Source organism: Silurus aristotelis (assembly GCF_946808225.1).
Source record: "Silurus aristotelis genome assembly, chromosome: 28".
In the NCBI taxonomy this organism is placed as follows: domain Eukaryota; kingdom Metazoa; phylum Chordata; class Actinopteri; order Siluriformes; family Siluridae; genus Silurus; species Silurus aristotelis.
The window spans coordinates 13671520-13688759 of NC_139601.1; the positions used below are offsets into that span (position 1 = coordinate 13671520).

Consider the following 17240-nt stretch of genomic DNA (forward strand, 5'->3'; position numbering starts at 1 on the left):
TCGAAACACAAAGTGGTTCAGTGAAAGATGGACATTACTTCAGCCCAAAGGTGGACCAGACAATCAGACCCTACTGCGACATGCCTTCTTGTTGGAATTACCGATGGTTCCACGCATGCCATTGTATCTGCCAGTGAAACAACAAATTTCTGCAAACTGACCTTTGGCCCATTGTGTTCCAGCCTCCACCTCTCTTGATAAAAGGTGTAATACAATGTGGGCTTTGGGCTGCCACTGCTTTCTTTACCGCAAATTGGGAAAAGGGAAGTAACTACCTGCTAGGAAAAGAGAGAATACAGCCTGAAATTAGCTCTATTACTTTTCCCTGTGAGGAACTGCCAACCTTTTACAGCATTTAAGCAATGCTGAAATAACACAGACAAGCAATCAATACTACACCGGGCTAATTTCAAGCTTAGGACAGCAAGCATTAATCTGTAAGTCAGGACATCGCAGAGGGACAAAGAATACCATGTAAAGGGACAACAAGACAACTGGAAATGGGAGCCAATATGAAGGAATTAAGTATCATGTAGGCCATGGACTTTCTGTCTGAACTTAACAACTATTTTAGAAATGCTCCAATATAAAAAATTAAATGGATATAAACACATCTGAAACAATTCTTAAAAAATGGAAACATCTTAATTTTCGGTCTGTATTATCCCTTACCTCAGCACTGAAGCAATTTACTGCAAAATATGTGATGATTATGCTCATTATTGGGCGAGTAAGACTTCCAAAAAGCATGCAATTATAACAAGTGCACTTTCCCAAACTACCCCCCTGAAATGCATAGTAAAACAAGCAACACGGCATCTGAAAAACAAGCTGCAATTAGTGTAATAAGTAGTTCCCAATTGCTGGATGCATAAAATAAGAGATTCGTCACAGGCAAGACATAAAGGGACGGGCGGATCACTCGGCTGTACAGTGTGCCATAGTGCTGTGCGTGTGGGAGGAAGAGAAAGATGAAAGCTGGTAACATTTTTGTTTGTTCAACTCAATGGCAATACTTAAAAGGTACATTGTTTCCTAAAAAGTTGACATTTTGAAATCAAAATGTCAGTAAAAAAAATATTTTAATCATACTTTTAAGTACCCTGAAAAAAAATATACTAGAAATATCTGCACAATTCTGACTATTTTAATTATGATAAACCTAATGACTAATGACAGATCAAATCCAAATGATTAAATATACACTGTATAGACAAAAGTTTGTGGTCATCTGTCCATATGATTGATATGTGCTTTTTAAACATCCTATTTGTTGGAGGCATTAGTAAAGGCATTAGTTAAGTCAGGTACTGATATAGGGTGAGGAGGCCTGGGGTGCAGTCAGCATCCCAATTCATCCCAATGTGTTCAGTGGAGTCTGAGGTCAAGCAAGGTAGATTTGGGTCTCCTAGTTTAAGTGAAGGAAAAATATAATGCAACCACATTCAAAGACACCAACTTTATGGAGTTGGGATGGTTTTGGGGAAAGAAATATTGTATTGGTATCATAATATTTTTGTCCATTTAGTGTGGTAGGTGGGCAGGCCAAATTTTAGCTACCGTATTTTCCGGACAATAAGCCGCTACTTTTTTCTCACGCTTTAAACCCCGCGGCTTAAACAACAAAGCGGCTAATTTATGGATTTTTTTTGGGGGTTTTTCACGGTTTCACAAACTGCAAGCCAAAATTCTAACCCTATAACATTAGAGCAATGAAATTTCCGACTGGGTTCAGATGAACCAATGAAATTCTTTATATTAAATCAGATGCACTCCCACTGAATCGGGCCGCACCACATCATAAATATGGATGAGGTTCCGCTGACGTTTGACCTGCCGCTCACTTGGACTGTCTACAGGAAAAGCGAATCATTCGTCACGCTGAAAACAACCGGGCATGAAAACACACACTTCACCTGTGTTCTGAGTTGCACGGCATCGGGAGAAAAGCTTCACCGATGGTGATTTTTAAACGCACAACGATGCCAAAAGATAAACTCTCGAGAGAAATTGTTGTGAAAGGAAGGAGGAAGACAGTGAACAATGACTTTCTTGGTAGGCTACTGTTTAGATACAAGCCGTGTTACAGACACTGTCTTTTATTAAAGCCTGTGTAAAGTTCATTAGTTTCAGTGTAGACAGTTGCAGCTAGGCTTATAGACAGATGCGGCTTATTTATGTTTAAAATAAAAATCTTTGTCAAATTCAGTGGGTGCGGCTTATATTTGGGTGCGCTTAATAGTCCGGAAATGACGGTACATGTTTTGACGTAACTACTGTTTGTAAAGCAATCCATCATAAAATTTTGTACAGAATTTTTTTCTGCCCTTTAACACAACCCCAATACTAAGAAAAGTTGTTGTATTAAATGCAAATAAAATAAGAATGCAATTATTTGCAAATCTCACAAAACCATATGTTATTTACAATAAAACAACAAAGGGAGGAATTGTATCATTTGAAGAAAATATAATGCAGTTTTGAATTTGATCTCCAATAAGTCAGGACAGGGCTATGTTTACCATTGTGTAGCATTTCCTCTTCCCAGATGTAGTAAAGTCCCGGATGACCCGGACTCTTCTACTTTGAATCCGTTCTGTTGTAATAAATGCAGTATGCAGTTAATCATTGTCTTGCTGCCCTCTGAATGAAAGCATATGTTGATGTTAAACCTTTAGCATAGCATTGATGGTGCCTTGATGTACAAGCCTCCTATTCCATAGGAACTAATGCCTCAGTTCATTTTAAATGAGCTTTGGCCCAGAAAATATGACTGCATTTCTAGTTTAGGTTTACAATAATTATTCTAAAATTGTGGCAGATCGTTGAAGCTCTGTCTATTTTTTATTTCTGAGAGACTCTGCCTCTATTAGATATTCCTTTAATACCCACTCATGTTACTGACCTGTTGCCAATTAACTTAATTAGTTGCAAAATGTTCCCCCAGCTGTTCCAACCTGTCCCAACTTTTTTTTTGACGTGTTGAAATGATTAAATTCAAAATGACCTTATTTTTTCGATGAAATTATTATTTGCATTATGCATTATTTCATTTATTATTTCATAAAATCAACATTTGATTTTAAATGTACATTTTTAAACATACGTTTGGTATATTTTCTATGTTCTCCTATAAATAAAATATAGGTTTGTGAGATATATGTATATATATATGATATATATATATATATATATATATATATATATATATATATGTTGATCATTGTATTCTGTTTTCATTTTTACATTTTTGGAAACAGAGTTTTGCTTCAAAATGTATTTCTTAAGTTTTGCCTGTTCTGTTTTCCTTTAAAGATCATGATGGTAAGTTGGTGAATTACTAAACACAGCTGATAACAATTTCTATAAATCTTGCTAGCTAAGTGGGACATCTTCCCACAGTGAATGTTACACTTGGAACAAGGTCTTGGACAGTTCCTGCATCATAGCAAAACAGACATATTCCTGATCGGATTAGTTACTAATCAGATACAGGCTGTCAAAATGCCTGTGCTGCTCCAGTGCCACGTTTGGAACAAAAAATGTAAAAGTTTTCTTCATTTTCTAACTTTTGAGGACAACCAGCATTTAAAAATTTTATAAACGCTACCCATTGTAGCCTCAGATTCTTGTTCTTGGCTGACAGGAGTGGTGCCGCTGATGCTGCCATTGAGTTCTTGCAGTAGTGCAGGTGTTTCCTAGTAATGGGGTCAGCAAGTGCATAAAATAAATTGCATTTTGAAAAAAGAAAAACATTTTGTGCACTTGCAAAATAAAATAAACATAATTTGAAGCATTTAAATGTGTATTCAAAAGCTACTGAAAAATACTTCGCAGCATTGGAACAGTGAAAATCACTCCCATTGTAAGTATTCACAGTAGGTGTCTCAGGTACCACATCAAGGATTATTATCAGCATAAATCTCTGACGCACTTCATCACTGCTTTACACACACACACACACACACACACACACACACACACACACACACACACACACACACACACACACACACACACACACACATACACACATACACACACACACACATACACACACACACACACACACACACAGACCACCCTCTTCCTCTTTCTTTTTCTCCCCCAGAGGGAGAACATTAGACGGATCGCTGTAGCATGACTCCGGCTTCTGTTCCTCTTGTATGTACCAGAGCCTCTCAGATCCCTCTGCAAATCCCAGAGAGATAACTTGTTCAGTCGTATTGACTCTAAATCACCATACAATCTGGCAACATTCCAAACTACATAACCAAAGCATTCCCTTATGAGTGATTTTAAACCCTATCAGTACCTTATTAGATAGGAGCTTGGTTTTCCGAAAGTGTTGCAAGGCTTGGATGTATTGCACAACTTGATTTGATTGATACAATGGAAATTACCAGGTGTCAAACTTGACCAGATATGATCATGTATTACTTAATAGGTAAAGAAGACCTGCAATCCTTCACACACAAGTGTAATTCATACTAATTACATGATGAATAGAAACACTACATGTCTGTTTTAATAACTATAACAATTATTTGATGAAATGTCTCCATTATAAATAGACAAATTGTTAATATTTTGTAACTCTATACCAATAGGCAAATTTATTCATTCATTTCATCATTCATCAAGTATTGTAATTGAAACATTAAACAAACATTGTAAAAAAAATACAGGGTTTTTATTAACAGAGCCAAAAACACTATTGTTACTACTAAAGTGAAACAATACTACACATGTACCCATACGGTTTTGTGGGCTCTTTAAGGTACTATCCAGCCTTGTACCCTAAATAAGTACTTACATTACATTCTGTTGGGTTCCTCGAAAAACAAGCACATTTTCTCTGAAATTATCACTTTAGCTCATTTTCAACACATCAACTCTCAAAGCAGTACATGAAAGAAGCAATATTCATTATATCACACATCCTAATTGCATTATCACACAGGAAGGACATTCAATTCTTTTTAGAATTATTCATATGGTAAAGTGCACACTGTATTCGCATGATTTAAAAGACAAAAGCAAATTAAAGAACTGTGACACTCACCAAAGCTGTTCTTCACTTCTCTCCGCAGTCCACACAACATGTTGGAGCGTGATCCTCACACGCTCACACACACCAACACACACACAAACATGCACACAAAGACCGAAGCAAAACTGTAAGTGCTGCAAGAGCAGATTCCCTCTGCCAGAGTGAGGCTGTGTGTGCAGCGACACTCACACGCCTACAGGCTTAGCCACGGTCTACGTAAGCCAGATGAATGAACATCACTTTCTCACTGCAGCACATTTTAGGTTTCGGCTTTATTTGTGACGGTAGATGATATGACAACCATAGCCATTACAAAAGGGATTATAAGGTTGTGTAACTGTGCACTAAATTAAACACAAGTAACAGGTTAATAATTATGTTCTTGTTTTAATATCGTATTGTGTCTTATAGTAACAAATCATTCACTAGGACATTAATGGTGAAAGATTTACATTTATGACCAATTCCAGCTGGTACCATAGACATTCTTGACCAATCCCTCCCACTTTCACAAACACTCTAGACCAATCCCTCCCTCACCCATAAAAACTTTTCACCAATCCAACCCACTTCAACCAATATTCTTTGACCACTTCACTCCCCCCCCCACACACACACACAAACACTTGAATAACCTCTTCCACTCCTGCAGCTAATTCTGATTCTTTTCACTAACTAATTCTGTTCACTCAAGCAAACACGTTTTACAAATCCCACCTGCTCCCATAGATATCATTGACCAATATTTTTTATATTTCTGACTTCTGAATCAATCACAATCCTGTAGACATTCTTTCCTATTCGCCCCATCTGATACTCTTGACCAGTCTCATCTTGATCAATCCCAACCATATCCACCAATAATCTTGACCCCTCCCTCTCACTGTACTTCCTCCCACTCCTTCTAATCTAACCCATCCCTGTCCTGCAGATATTTGTGACCAATCACACAGCAGGACTGCTGACACTTTTTTTTGACGAATACTGCCTGCTTGCACAGAGCAACCCCAATTGATCAACCCCAGCCACTATCACATACATTCTTGACTAATCCCAACCACTCTAGGAGAAAGTATTTACCAATCTTGCTTACTTGTGCAGACATTCTTTCAAATCCTGCCTGCTCCCAAAGACATTACTGATCAACCCCATCCATTTTATTAGCAACACCTACCTTGCCAACTCCTGAAGACACAACAACCCTGGACAGCTCCAAAAAAGTCTTGACGAGTCCTATTATTGTTTAGCAATGTACAGTAATCTCCCGTTTATCAGGGTGGTTATGTTCCAAAACCACCTGCAATAAATGAAAAACTTTACACATACAGAAAACATTTGCAAGAATATAGTGAGATGTATTTTGTGCAAATTCGTAAAAATACAGTACACTGTATCACATTTATAGTGAGTGCATGTACTGTACAGTATTAACATTTTATTTAATTTCATAATTAATCATTATAATTTTTTTATATAAATTTCATTATTTCAACATAAAACTCTATAAAAAAAAAACTATTCCCTATAAGTTTTTGGGTCTATCGTCCTATCTGCGAGAGACCGGGAAATACCAGCCAAACAAATTAGTTATGTGGCAAATGCAATTCCGCGATAAACCGAGGGCGTGAGATTCGAACCGCGGTAAAGCGGGGGGATCACTGTTTTATAATGTTTAGCTGTGCACTACAGTAGCTAATCCTTCCTTTGCTCCAGTTTTCGTTTGTAAGTTTTTAGATTTAGATTTGCTTTGAACATTGTACATTTAAAAAGTTAACTTTGATACCAATGCTCTTCATACTAATAAATACAGAGGAATTAAAAAGAACACGCACAAGAATTAATCAGCTTTGACCTGACACCAGGATCTGACCTCACTAATGTTCTTGTGGCTGAATGGGCAAATTTCCAAAAAAGTTGAAGTTATTATAACTGGATTAGGTGTTAAAGAGCACACATTGGAATGCTGGTCATGTGTCTACAAACCTTTGATCACATCATGTACATTTATAAATATTTGCATTGTCCAAAAGACTAATTAGTTTGTAGGTTCAGTTATTCTGTTGAACATATAAAACAAACTGGTTGGGCTGTTGAGAGGGAACTGAATAGGGATGTATGTTTAAGCATTTTGGGGATTTTTTTCATCTTAAAAACATTTCTACATATGACTTAATGAAAAGAAAATGTTTTAAAAGGATAAGGCAATAGAACTGACTATAAAGCACTTGCTACTGAAGGCGTGAGAGGTCTGCTTTTATCTCCAGTACCTCCCTTGGCCTCTACTGAAGGTAGAGATATCTCCATCAAAGATACACACGTGTCCACACACACACACGTTTGGACCACAAACCCACTAATCTCAATCTCTCTCTCTCTCTCTCTCTCTCTCTCTCTCTCTCCCTCTCTCTCTCTCCTCAATTGACATTGGCTATTGGGCTTACCCAACACTGACCCAGTTATTTTTGGTGACTATGTTGGACCTCCTTATACAATATTCTGCTATAACGACCGTGCTAAAGCTGGCTCAGTGTAAACAATGTTTGGTATAAAAAAGTGTTTTTGGCAACCTTGCATAGGCTGAAAAACGTCACACAAGAAAAGGCATTGCAGCAACGTCTGTGTGCTAAATCACACTTTTCGCTAAGCTTCTGGTAAATTTTAGGGACGGATTTTTATTAGTGCATCTGTAAAAAAAAAAAAAAAAAAATTGGTAACAATGTGATGCATCAATTTAAAAAAGTGTGCTTCGGACACAAGTTGGCATTTTGATTCATGTTTTTTTCCATATTTGCATCAGTAAAAAACTATTTATTTATTTGTAGTGAAAAAAATGTAAAGTAATAAATGATGTACTACAACTTTAAATGAGATCTGGAGATAATACCGTGAGAACAGTTGCCCCATGATTTGCCAACCAAAGAAATAAAAGCGGTACCATATCTGTACCATATTCAATTGCGAAGCATAATATTTTTTCCATTGCATTGTATTGCATTGAATCGCATTGTGTTGAATTCAATTGAAATCGAATCACACTGCATTGTAATAGGGGTGAATTGTATTGCATCACATCACGCTGATTCATAAGTATCTTTAATGTATCGTATCAGTAACTATTCATCGAGATGCGAATGGCATCGGCCTCAGTTATGGAGATGCACATCCCTAGTAAACCGCATTGATCACAGGTAGATAATTTTTTTTTAAATAGCATAAAAAAAGCACATGAATCTGTTTGAAAAGTAATTTGCAGAACAGAAACAGTAACTGGTCTGTTTATTGCCTCTTGGCGACATACACCTGAAAATCCTTTTTGCTCCTTTGCTAACTGATTTGCTTCCCAAGCAGCATTTTATCACCATACAGATAAACAGATAAACTATTACCACTGCATTGCATTGTGACTTATCTTACATCACGCAGGATACTTGAGCTTAAACAGAAAGAGAATAAGAAATGTGTGTCATAGTGTGCCTTCAGGTTAGAGTATAAATAATTCAGGCCCCTTCTATGAGAAGTATTAATGCTGCTTGGTCAGGTACTGTGCCTCTGACAGCTACAAATCCAGACTCATCTAAACATCATCACAATCCTGTTTTGCTTAAACTATCACAAAAGCTAACTATGGAATAATTGAAGTAAACAATTAGCTAGTTTCTACTGTAAAAACACTGCATATGTCAGAAGTTTCAAGATTATCCTGTTCGATGAATCTCATATCACATGATCTGGGAAACTTGACCTGATGGCTCTACAACACAGATATACTGTTTAGATTTATCATAGATACACTCTACCCATTCCACGGGCACTAATGCACTCCCATATCACCAGAGATGTGACTTTTTTTAACTGATGGCCCATGCAGTGAATTCCATTACAGAATCATGGCTGTTTTAAATGCAGTGCCTCCTGAGCGCCAAAGATCAGGGGCATCCAATATTGAATATAGATTTCTCTAGATTCTTTGAAACCATTGATGGTATTATGCACTGTAAATGATGAGATATTTGAACTGTTTTTCAATTTTATGTTGAGGAACATTATTCAGAAATTGTTCCACAATTTGTAGAAACAGTCTTTTACAGATTTGTGAAGCCCCGCCAATCTTTACTTCTGAGTGACTCTGCCTTTCTAAGATACACAATTTATACCCAATCATCTTACTGATCCGTTGTCAATTAACCTCATTAGTTGCTAAGTGTTTCTACAACTGTTTCATTTTAATATGTTAAAAATGAAATAAAGCAATTTATCTATAAATACGTTATATTTTGAACATGAAACTTCTTTCGACTTGGTTTTAAGTACCTACAGTTTACAGAAAATGGTGGCAATGTTTCTAATTTTTCTCATGCTACATGCTCTTATGCTAATTATTGCTATTTGTGTATTTTTGAATGTGGATAAACCATTTGAGGATGAGCTTTCAACCCTACTTTAGGAACGGTTTTCAACATTCTGAAGCAAGAAAATATTTTATTTAGTTCTGTGGGACCAATAAATTGACAGATATTTTTGTTTATGAAATTAATTTTACAATTAAAATCTGCAAAGAGATTCCCATCAACCAGAAAAGAGATTCCCATCCATATTTGATCACAGACGCTGAACTGGTGTCACAGCAAATTTGAAAAAGAAAGTGAAAAGAACTGCTGTGAATAACCAAATCGGCACAATGAAACAAAATATTGAAATGGCCAAATAACAACCTTTTCATTAAATAGCTGAAGTTCATTTCATTTATCATTTTACCAACTTTAATCCTCACATTAATAAAAAGTTTGCTGCAGTTCAGTGTTATCCATTGTGAAGCAAACAAATGGGATATAAAGCTATAAAAGGAGTAGAACTGAAATGGGGGAAAGAACTTCAAATGAAAAGGCGCTAAATGGAAAAGTGTTTTGTTTTTTTTTCACACTCACAAATCACACGCATTGCTTATCTAGTTTAATGTGCCTTGAACAAGTATTAAGGCATGCCTAAAAAGACTGTGTGCCTTGCAATTTACCTTCACAAGTCTGTACAGTTACAGTGAGGAAAATAAGTATTTGAACACGCTGCTATTTTGCAAGTTCTCCCACTTAGAAATCATGGAGGGGTCTGAAATTATCATCGTAGGTGCATGTCCACTGTGAGAGACATAATCTAAATAAAAAAATCCAGAAATCACAATGTATGATTTTTTTTACTATTTATTTGTATGATACAGCTGCAAATAAGTATTTGAACACCTGAGAAAGTCAATGTCAATATTTGGTACAGTAGCCTTTGTTTGCAATTACAGAGGTTAAACGTTTCCTGTAGTTTTTCACCGGGTTTGCACACACTGCAGGAGGGATTTTGGCCCACTCCTCCACACAGATCTTCTCTAGATCAGTCAGGTTTCTGGCCTGTCGCTGAGAAACACGGAGTTTGAGCTCCCTCCAAAGATTCTCTGTTGGGTTTAGGTCTGAAAACTGGCTAGGCCACGCCAGAACCTTGATATGCTTCTTACAGAGCCACTCCTTGGTTATCCTGGCTGTGTGCTTCTGGTCATTGTCATGTTGGAAGACCCAGCCTCGACCCATCTTCAATGCTCTAACTGAGGGAAGGAGGTTGTTCCCCAAAATCTCGCAATACATGGCACCGGTCATCCTCTCCTTAATACAGTGCAGTCACCCTGTCCCATGTGCAGAAAAACACCCCCAAAGCATGATGCTACCACCACCATGCTTCACAGTAGGGATGGTGTTCTTGGGAAGGTACTCATCATTCTTCTTCCTCCAAACACGTTTAGTGGAATTATGACCCAAAAGTTCTATTTTGGTCTCATCTGACCACATGACTTTCTCCCATGACTCCTCTGGATCATCCAAATGGTCATTGGCAAACTTTAGACGTGCCTGGACATGTGCTGGTTTAAGCAGGGGAACTTTCCGTGCCATGCATGATTTCAAACCATGACGTCTTAGTGTATTACCAAAAGTAACCATGGAAACGGTGGTCCCAGCTCTTTTCAGGTCATTGACCAGCTCCTCCCGTGTAATTCTGGGCTGATTTCTCACCTTCCTTAGGATCATTGAGACCCCACGAGGTGAGATCTTGCATAGAGCCCCAGTCCGAGGGAGATTGACAGTCATGTTAAGCTTCTTCCATTTTCTAATGATTGCTCCAACAGAGGACTTTTTTTCACCAAGCTGCTTGGCAATTTCCTCGTAGCCCTTTCCAGCCTTGTGGAGGTGTACAATTTTGTCTCTAGTGTCTTTGGACAGCTCTTTGGTCTTGGCCATGTTAGTAGTTGGAGTCTTACTGATTGTATGGGGTGGACAGGTGTCTTTATGCAGCTAACGACCTCAAACAGGTGCATCTAATTTAGGATAATAAATGTAGTGGAGGTGGACATTTTAAAGGCAGACTAACAGGTCTTTGAGGGTCAGAATTCTAGCTGATAGACAGGTGGTTAAATACTTATTTGCAGCTGTATCATACAAATAAATAGTTTAAAAATCATACATTGTGATTTCTGGATTTTTTTTTTTTAATTATGTCTCTCACAGTGGACATGCACCTACAATGACAATTTCAGACCCCTCCATGATTTCTAAGTGGGAGAACTTGCAAAATAGCAGGGTGTTCAAATACTTATTTTCCTTACTGTATCTCTAATGTGCAAATATGTTTAGAGAGGCTTTATATTAGAATATGCCAAACAAGAACCAAATGGCCAACATCATCTTCTGAAAGACCACATCATTACTATTGTCAAAACTCCAGTTTGTTTGACTATACAAGATTGTGGGAGGTGGAAGGGCATGTAATTGCATTCATCTGCCTTAGTGAAGATTAGTAAAAGCCAATAACAGCATGTCCTGAAGCATTTCTTCCTCATATACTAAAGCAATTTGTTAAACACTATATTATTACCTATTATCTACCATATAATTCAACTTATTATCTATTTGTACATTATACTTTACATCCAGTTATAGTTATGTTTAATGTCTGCAAAACATGTTTTGGCCTCAATTGCCTGAAAAGCATCAATTTATTGTGGAACTTCAAATCACAAACCTTCACACAGAAAAACTTATGAATGAGTGCATTAATATTAATATAATATATATTTGCTTTTGAGTCAAGACTGGTGGGGGAGTGGTGGCTCCAGCGGTTAAGGCGCTGGGTTGCCGATCGAAAGGTCTGGGGTTCAAGCCCCGGTATCGCCAAGCTGCCACTCTTGGGCCCTTGAGCAAGGCCCTTAACCTTCTATGCTCCGGGGGTCCCTTACGAGGGAAATATCAAGGTCCGTGACGTGGGTCCGCCTTCCCGTGGGCTCACCACCTGCAGGAGGGACCGTAAGGGACGGTGCTGTGAGGATTGGGCAGCAGTCGAAGGCGGGGGCCTGCTTAGACTGCTGCCCCCGCGACCCGAATTACGGATAAGCGGGAGAAAATTCATGAATGAGGATGAGTCAAGACTGTTATCAAAGCTTCATTTACAGAAATTTTATCACAACTCTATTCTAAATGTAAAATCACAAAACAAATAACAGGCACAATAATGTCGTGGATGTTCAACTGTGTTACCTAAAATTTCACCTCCGAGACCCTCAGACATCACAACAATTTCATTTCCAAAAGCTTCCAGCATGCCTTCTTCAAAACACATGCAAGGACGATCACTAATAAAATGTTAATTTTTTGTAGCATCTGACAACAAACTAAATAACCTGGCAAACAAAGTTTGAAAGTAAAGAGGTTTAAACGTGTTTTTTTTAACCTGAGGACAAGAGTCCCAAAGGCAGAAGTTATTAGTTATGAAACACAATTAGTCAAAACTGTATTTATGATATTCTTCTGCAGGATCACATAAACATTAGCTGGTGGTAAAACATTAAAAAAAATAATAAAATTTTTGGTGAGATCTTTTTAATAATGATTAGAATTAAATGTCACAGACATGGACATTTTTGTTGGTGTCCCTCTATGAAAAAAAAAAGAACCCACCATTTTCTCTGAAATAATTTAAAACATAAAAATATATAGCCATCATTGCCTATTTCATATTTTTTTTTAAATCAGACTTTGCTTTTGATTTTTGTTTTTAACAGAGCAAACAAATACAGCACGGACAAAAGTGATGGGACCCTTAACTTAAAATCCTGTTGCACAACATTCAAAGGTAATCGCTATAAACAAATTATTTCCTTAACTCTCGTTGATACTTCTGCACTTGTGTACCCAAGTTCTGTAGTCTAGCCAAGTCCACATGCGCAAACTGCTCGGGCTCTTCAGATTTGCAGGGTCTTCAAACTGCATGTTTTTTTTTTTACATAGATATTTGATAGGATTCAGATGAGGGCTTATAGAGGGCCACTTAATAATCCAGTATTGGGTTCTTAGTTATTCTTTCAAAAAGTTTTTAAGGAAACAATTAGTTTGTCACTACAATTCAAATATTTACTTTCTAGGGGTAACATTTTCATTTGTCCAAGTCTGTATGTATTTATTACATTTCTTATGCAATCCTTGCCACAGCTAATATTAAAAATGCTAAAGTAGTGTGTCCAGAATAGGTTTCAAGAATACCATAACCAGTATTATCTGTTACTTTGAGATTAATGAAGGAACGGATAAACGGATGAATGAACTAAACAAATCGAATTCAAGCAGCAAATAAATTATTGAAGGTGCAAGACAATTGTATAGAAAAAAAGTGAACATTCAATACTCAAACCAAAACAAGATCAGTACACCTTGTATTGTCTGCTGCTAAAGACAATTCCTGGCACTTTTCATGCCTAATTTTTCATCTAAATAGGACACATAACTACTTAAAGTTCTTTCAAGGTAATGGAAGGTGGAAACAGAAAACAATATAGAGGTTCACTCCACAGCAGCCTGTTCCAAGAGACTGTAAGAGTCTGTAATCATACAGACTCATACGTAATAAAAGTAAATATAATCATACATTTAATTCAATTCAATTTGTGTAGTACTTTTTGCTTTTTTGAGATTTAAGTGTTTGTTCTGTTTTATGTAGAGAGGTGCTGCTAACATCTATCTACATTCAATAATTTTTAACAAATCTATTACATTTAGCTATTTACTTTTATTAATATTTTAACCATTAAAAAAAATGTATAGTAATAATAATAATAATAATAATACCAAAATTCACAGCTACATCTTGTTTTGAGGGAACATGGTTAACTGGACACTTCTTACTTATTAAGATGAATATCACTATTTGTGGACAGTGATGCCCAATGCCTAAAAAGGAAAAGCTGAGCCTGAACTTTGGAAACATGGAGCAGAACTGTCTTGGAGTGAAATTTCATAGTCTGTACATGGATTTTTAAAAAGTCATGCAAAGTTCAGTACGATTCCTTCTACAGTAGACTAATCGGATCATTTGGATTTTACACCTGAGTGAAAGCTGCTTGTGCGGTACCTCCTTTTTATAATAAAATGTGCTGCTTTCATTGCTATGTTTTCATTCACTGGTTTAAGCCTGTACAATTTTCAGCTTGATTTTACTGTTGCGTACACACACACTGTAAAATAATTCTCTAGTCATAAGTCAAAATCGGCTATTGATGAGATCAAAGAGAACTGACACCAAAATTCAAGTGTTTGAGTGTACCGCCTTCTACAGTGTGAAATATTTCAAAGGCGATGAGGGTGATTCTGTGCATTAACATTGCATCCTGATGCCCTTCTTCTGGTTCTCATGCCTTGTAAACGTCTGACTGGTGCTGAGTATGACCCCATATGGACATCTTAAAGACATATAAAATTACTGTGACTGGTGCCATTAAGGAACCCTTAAGCTTGGGACTGCAGTTGACATGACCAGTTTTGCTGCGATGACAGGATTACAATTACTATGATAGCTTTAGAACTGCAATTACCACAAACATTTTTTAAATCAAGTCTTCAGTGAACAGTTCAACAAAAAGGCTTCATGTTTAAACTATAATGAATTTGCTGGTTACAGAAGGTGCACTTTTTAACCATAGAGTACTCAGGTATGATAAATCTTAATATTTGGATGGGGATGGGTTCCCTTTAAAGTCTGTCTCCAGGTTTCTTATATTGTCTAAGGGAGTTTTATAGTATGTTACAAAAACATTCAAAATACAAGTCTTAAATCTAAATACAAATGTCCATCTTTACCTGCCCTGTAATTTCTGGTCTTTGAAAAAAGAAATGTATCTACACTACTAAGCAAAAACAAAAAGCTCTAATCCCCAAATGGCAAAAAAACTAAGCATTAAATGTTCTTAAAATCTAATTATTATTGGCCAAGATATTATTACAAACTAATCAACTACTGTAGATTTTACAAACTTGGTTTCAATTATTAGCTTGTTCATAGTGGCAAATAGTGGCTGAATATTTTAAGAAAAAATAAACAGATATTTCTGGATTCATTTTTTGTTTTGTAACACTTTTTTCATTTTAATAAGTTTACCTTTGCATACAAGAAGACTATACAAGTTTTCCTGCTTCTATATTTTCCCCTAACAGTTTGCTGTAGCAAAAATAGACAAGTAAATGGCAAGACCGGAACATCCAGAAGTAAATTTGTGTTCATTTCAAACCAATTTGCATGCATTTGTTTGTCTACAGTTGCAGATGACCAATCTTTAGAGCACAAATACAGTGGCTTTTGATTTATTTAAGTGTATAAGTGCTTTTTGATCTAGTCCACATGGAAATGGCAGCCTTATTCCCAGATGGATCGGTATAGAAACATATATAGTGATATACACACAAGAGCTGGAGGAGCACCAGTAATGCAGATTTAGGTAGTTCCACATTAATCATGGCTTCACTGTAGCTGGCAGGAATGCACTGGCTGTATGCCCATAGATCCAATTGCAAAACGAAAAAAGAGAGAGTGTGTATTATATGTATAGGAACATATAATACAGTGATCATTTGATATCATTTTTAACTCATTGTTTAAAGCCTTGTTGCAGGGTTGTAAAAACTGGAAGCCTTGCAGTAATGTGGTTCTAATGTAAACACTACTTTATACAACAGTTTATTTAAAACTAAGATTATATTGTTCAACAATGTCATATGAAGCTTTCCCTTTGCTTTTACTTTTTGGAGAATTTTCATTTTCGGGAAACCTTTACTTCACTACATTTTAAATCATTTCTTACTTTTTACTTTAACAGTACATTTCAGAATGCGGTTTTCTCGCTACTTACTAATAAAATATATAATACATTTAATAAATTGAATATGTTAAATGAGACCACCATCACAACCCCACAGTTTTCATGAAAGTTTCTATGGAGTAAAGGTTCTCTCACTGTGTTACAGTAAAAAAAAAAAACTCTTAAAAAAGGCATGATTGAGAATTAAATTGCATGAATTAGTATAATATAAATAAATACTTTTAGTATTTATATGCATATCCAGCCCATGCTTCAGTGCATTCAAAAGCAATTACTATTTTATGGTAGAAATAAAAAAAAAAAAAAAAAAAAATTTTTACCATTTGTATGTTTAAAGAATAGCTGATTTCCATGATTTCCAATGTATTTATTTGCCAGTTTTTCCCTATCACATGACAGCTACTAACCAGAGAAGATGACAGCAGGTTCCAAATTGCTGGTCATGATGCATCTTAGGGCAATGAAACATACTTTGTTAACGTTCTATCTAGCCTGTTCCACATTGGCTTACATGATCCTATGATTGGCTAGAGGCACTCTGATTGATAGGAAATTTATGATGTCCACATCACTGTCCAAATTTGCACTCTTGATTCTCAGTCTAGAAATATAACCAGGCATTTTTTTATTTGCACCACTCACAACCCCCAGCATGTCCTTTACTCAGGCATACCTGTCAGAACTAGAACTATACCAAAGACACATAGCAAAACAAGACAAAACCACATGACGCTACCTTCAAACAAAATGTCATGAAATTACCACTCATCAAACTCAGAACTGTGCTGCACACTGAAAAAGGAAATTTTTTGTTAGATAGAATAGATCCTTTTAGCTCCAGTGCAACCATCAGATATCAATCATGCACTGGTTGAACAGCTACATTTGGGGTTATCTGGAGTTATCTGGGCCAGACAACTCAGGTAAAATTGGGCATCCACTGGGTATTTTTCCTTCAATCTGTTTCGGAGGCACACCAGCATTGCTTCTCACACACACACACACACACACACA

General features: G+C 36.6%; 1 protein-coding gene and 1 long non-coding RNA gene across 17 annotated transcripts in view; both read right to left on the reverse strand.

Moving 5' to 3' along the window:
- The window catches only part of LOC310722228, a 439622-nt gene that overhangs the window by 95587 nt on the left and 326795 nt on the right, over positions 1-17240 (reverse strand). The gene's annotated exons all lie outside the window — the stretch shown is intronic.
- The window catches only part of grip2b (glutamate receptor interacting protein 2b), a 189593-nt gene that overhangs the window by 67032 nt on the left and 105321 nt on the right, over positions 1-17240 (reverse strand). For 2 of the 16 annotated variants that reach the window (XM_083534401.1, XM_083534400.1), the window contains exon 1: positions 5066-5612. The exons of 12 other annotated variants lie outside the window; for them this stretch is intronic. In XM_083534401.1, the coding sequence (XP_083390527.1) occupies positions 5066-5105 (40 nt within the window). In that variant the 5' untranslated portion in view covers positions 5106-5612. Of the gene's footprint in view, positions 1-5065; positions 5613-17240 lie in introns of those variants that run through there. 2 more of the 16 variants (XM_083534398.1, XM_083534399.1) reach the window with 2 other exon arrangements.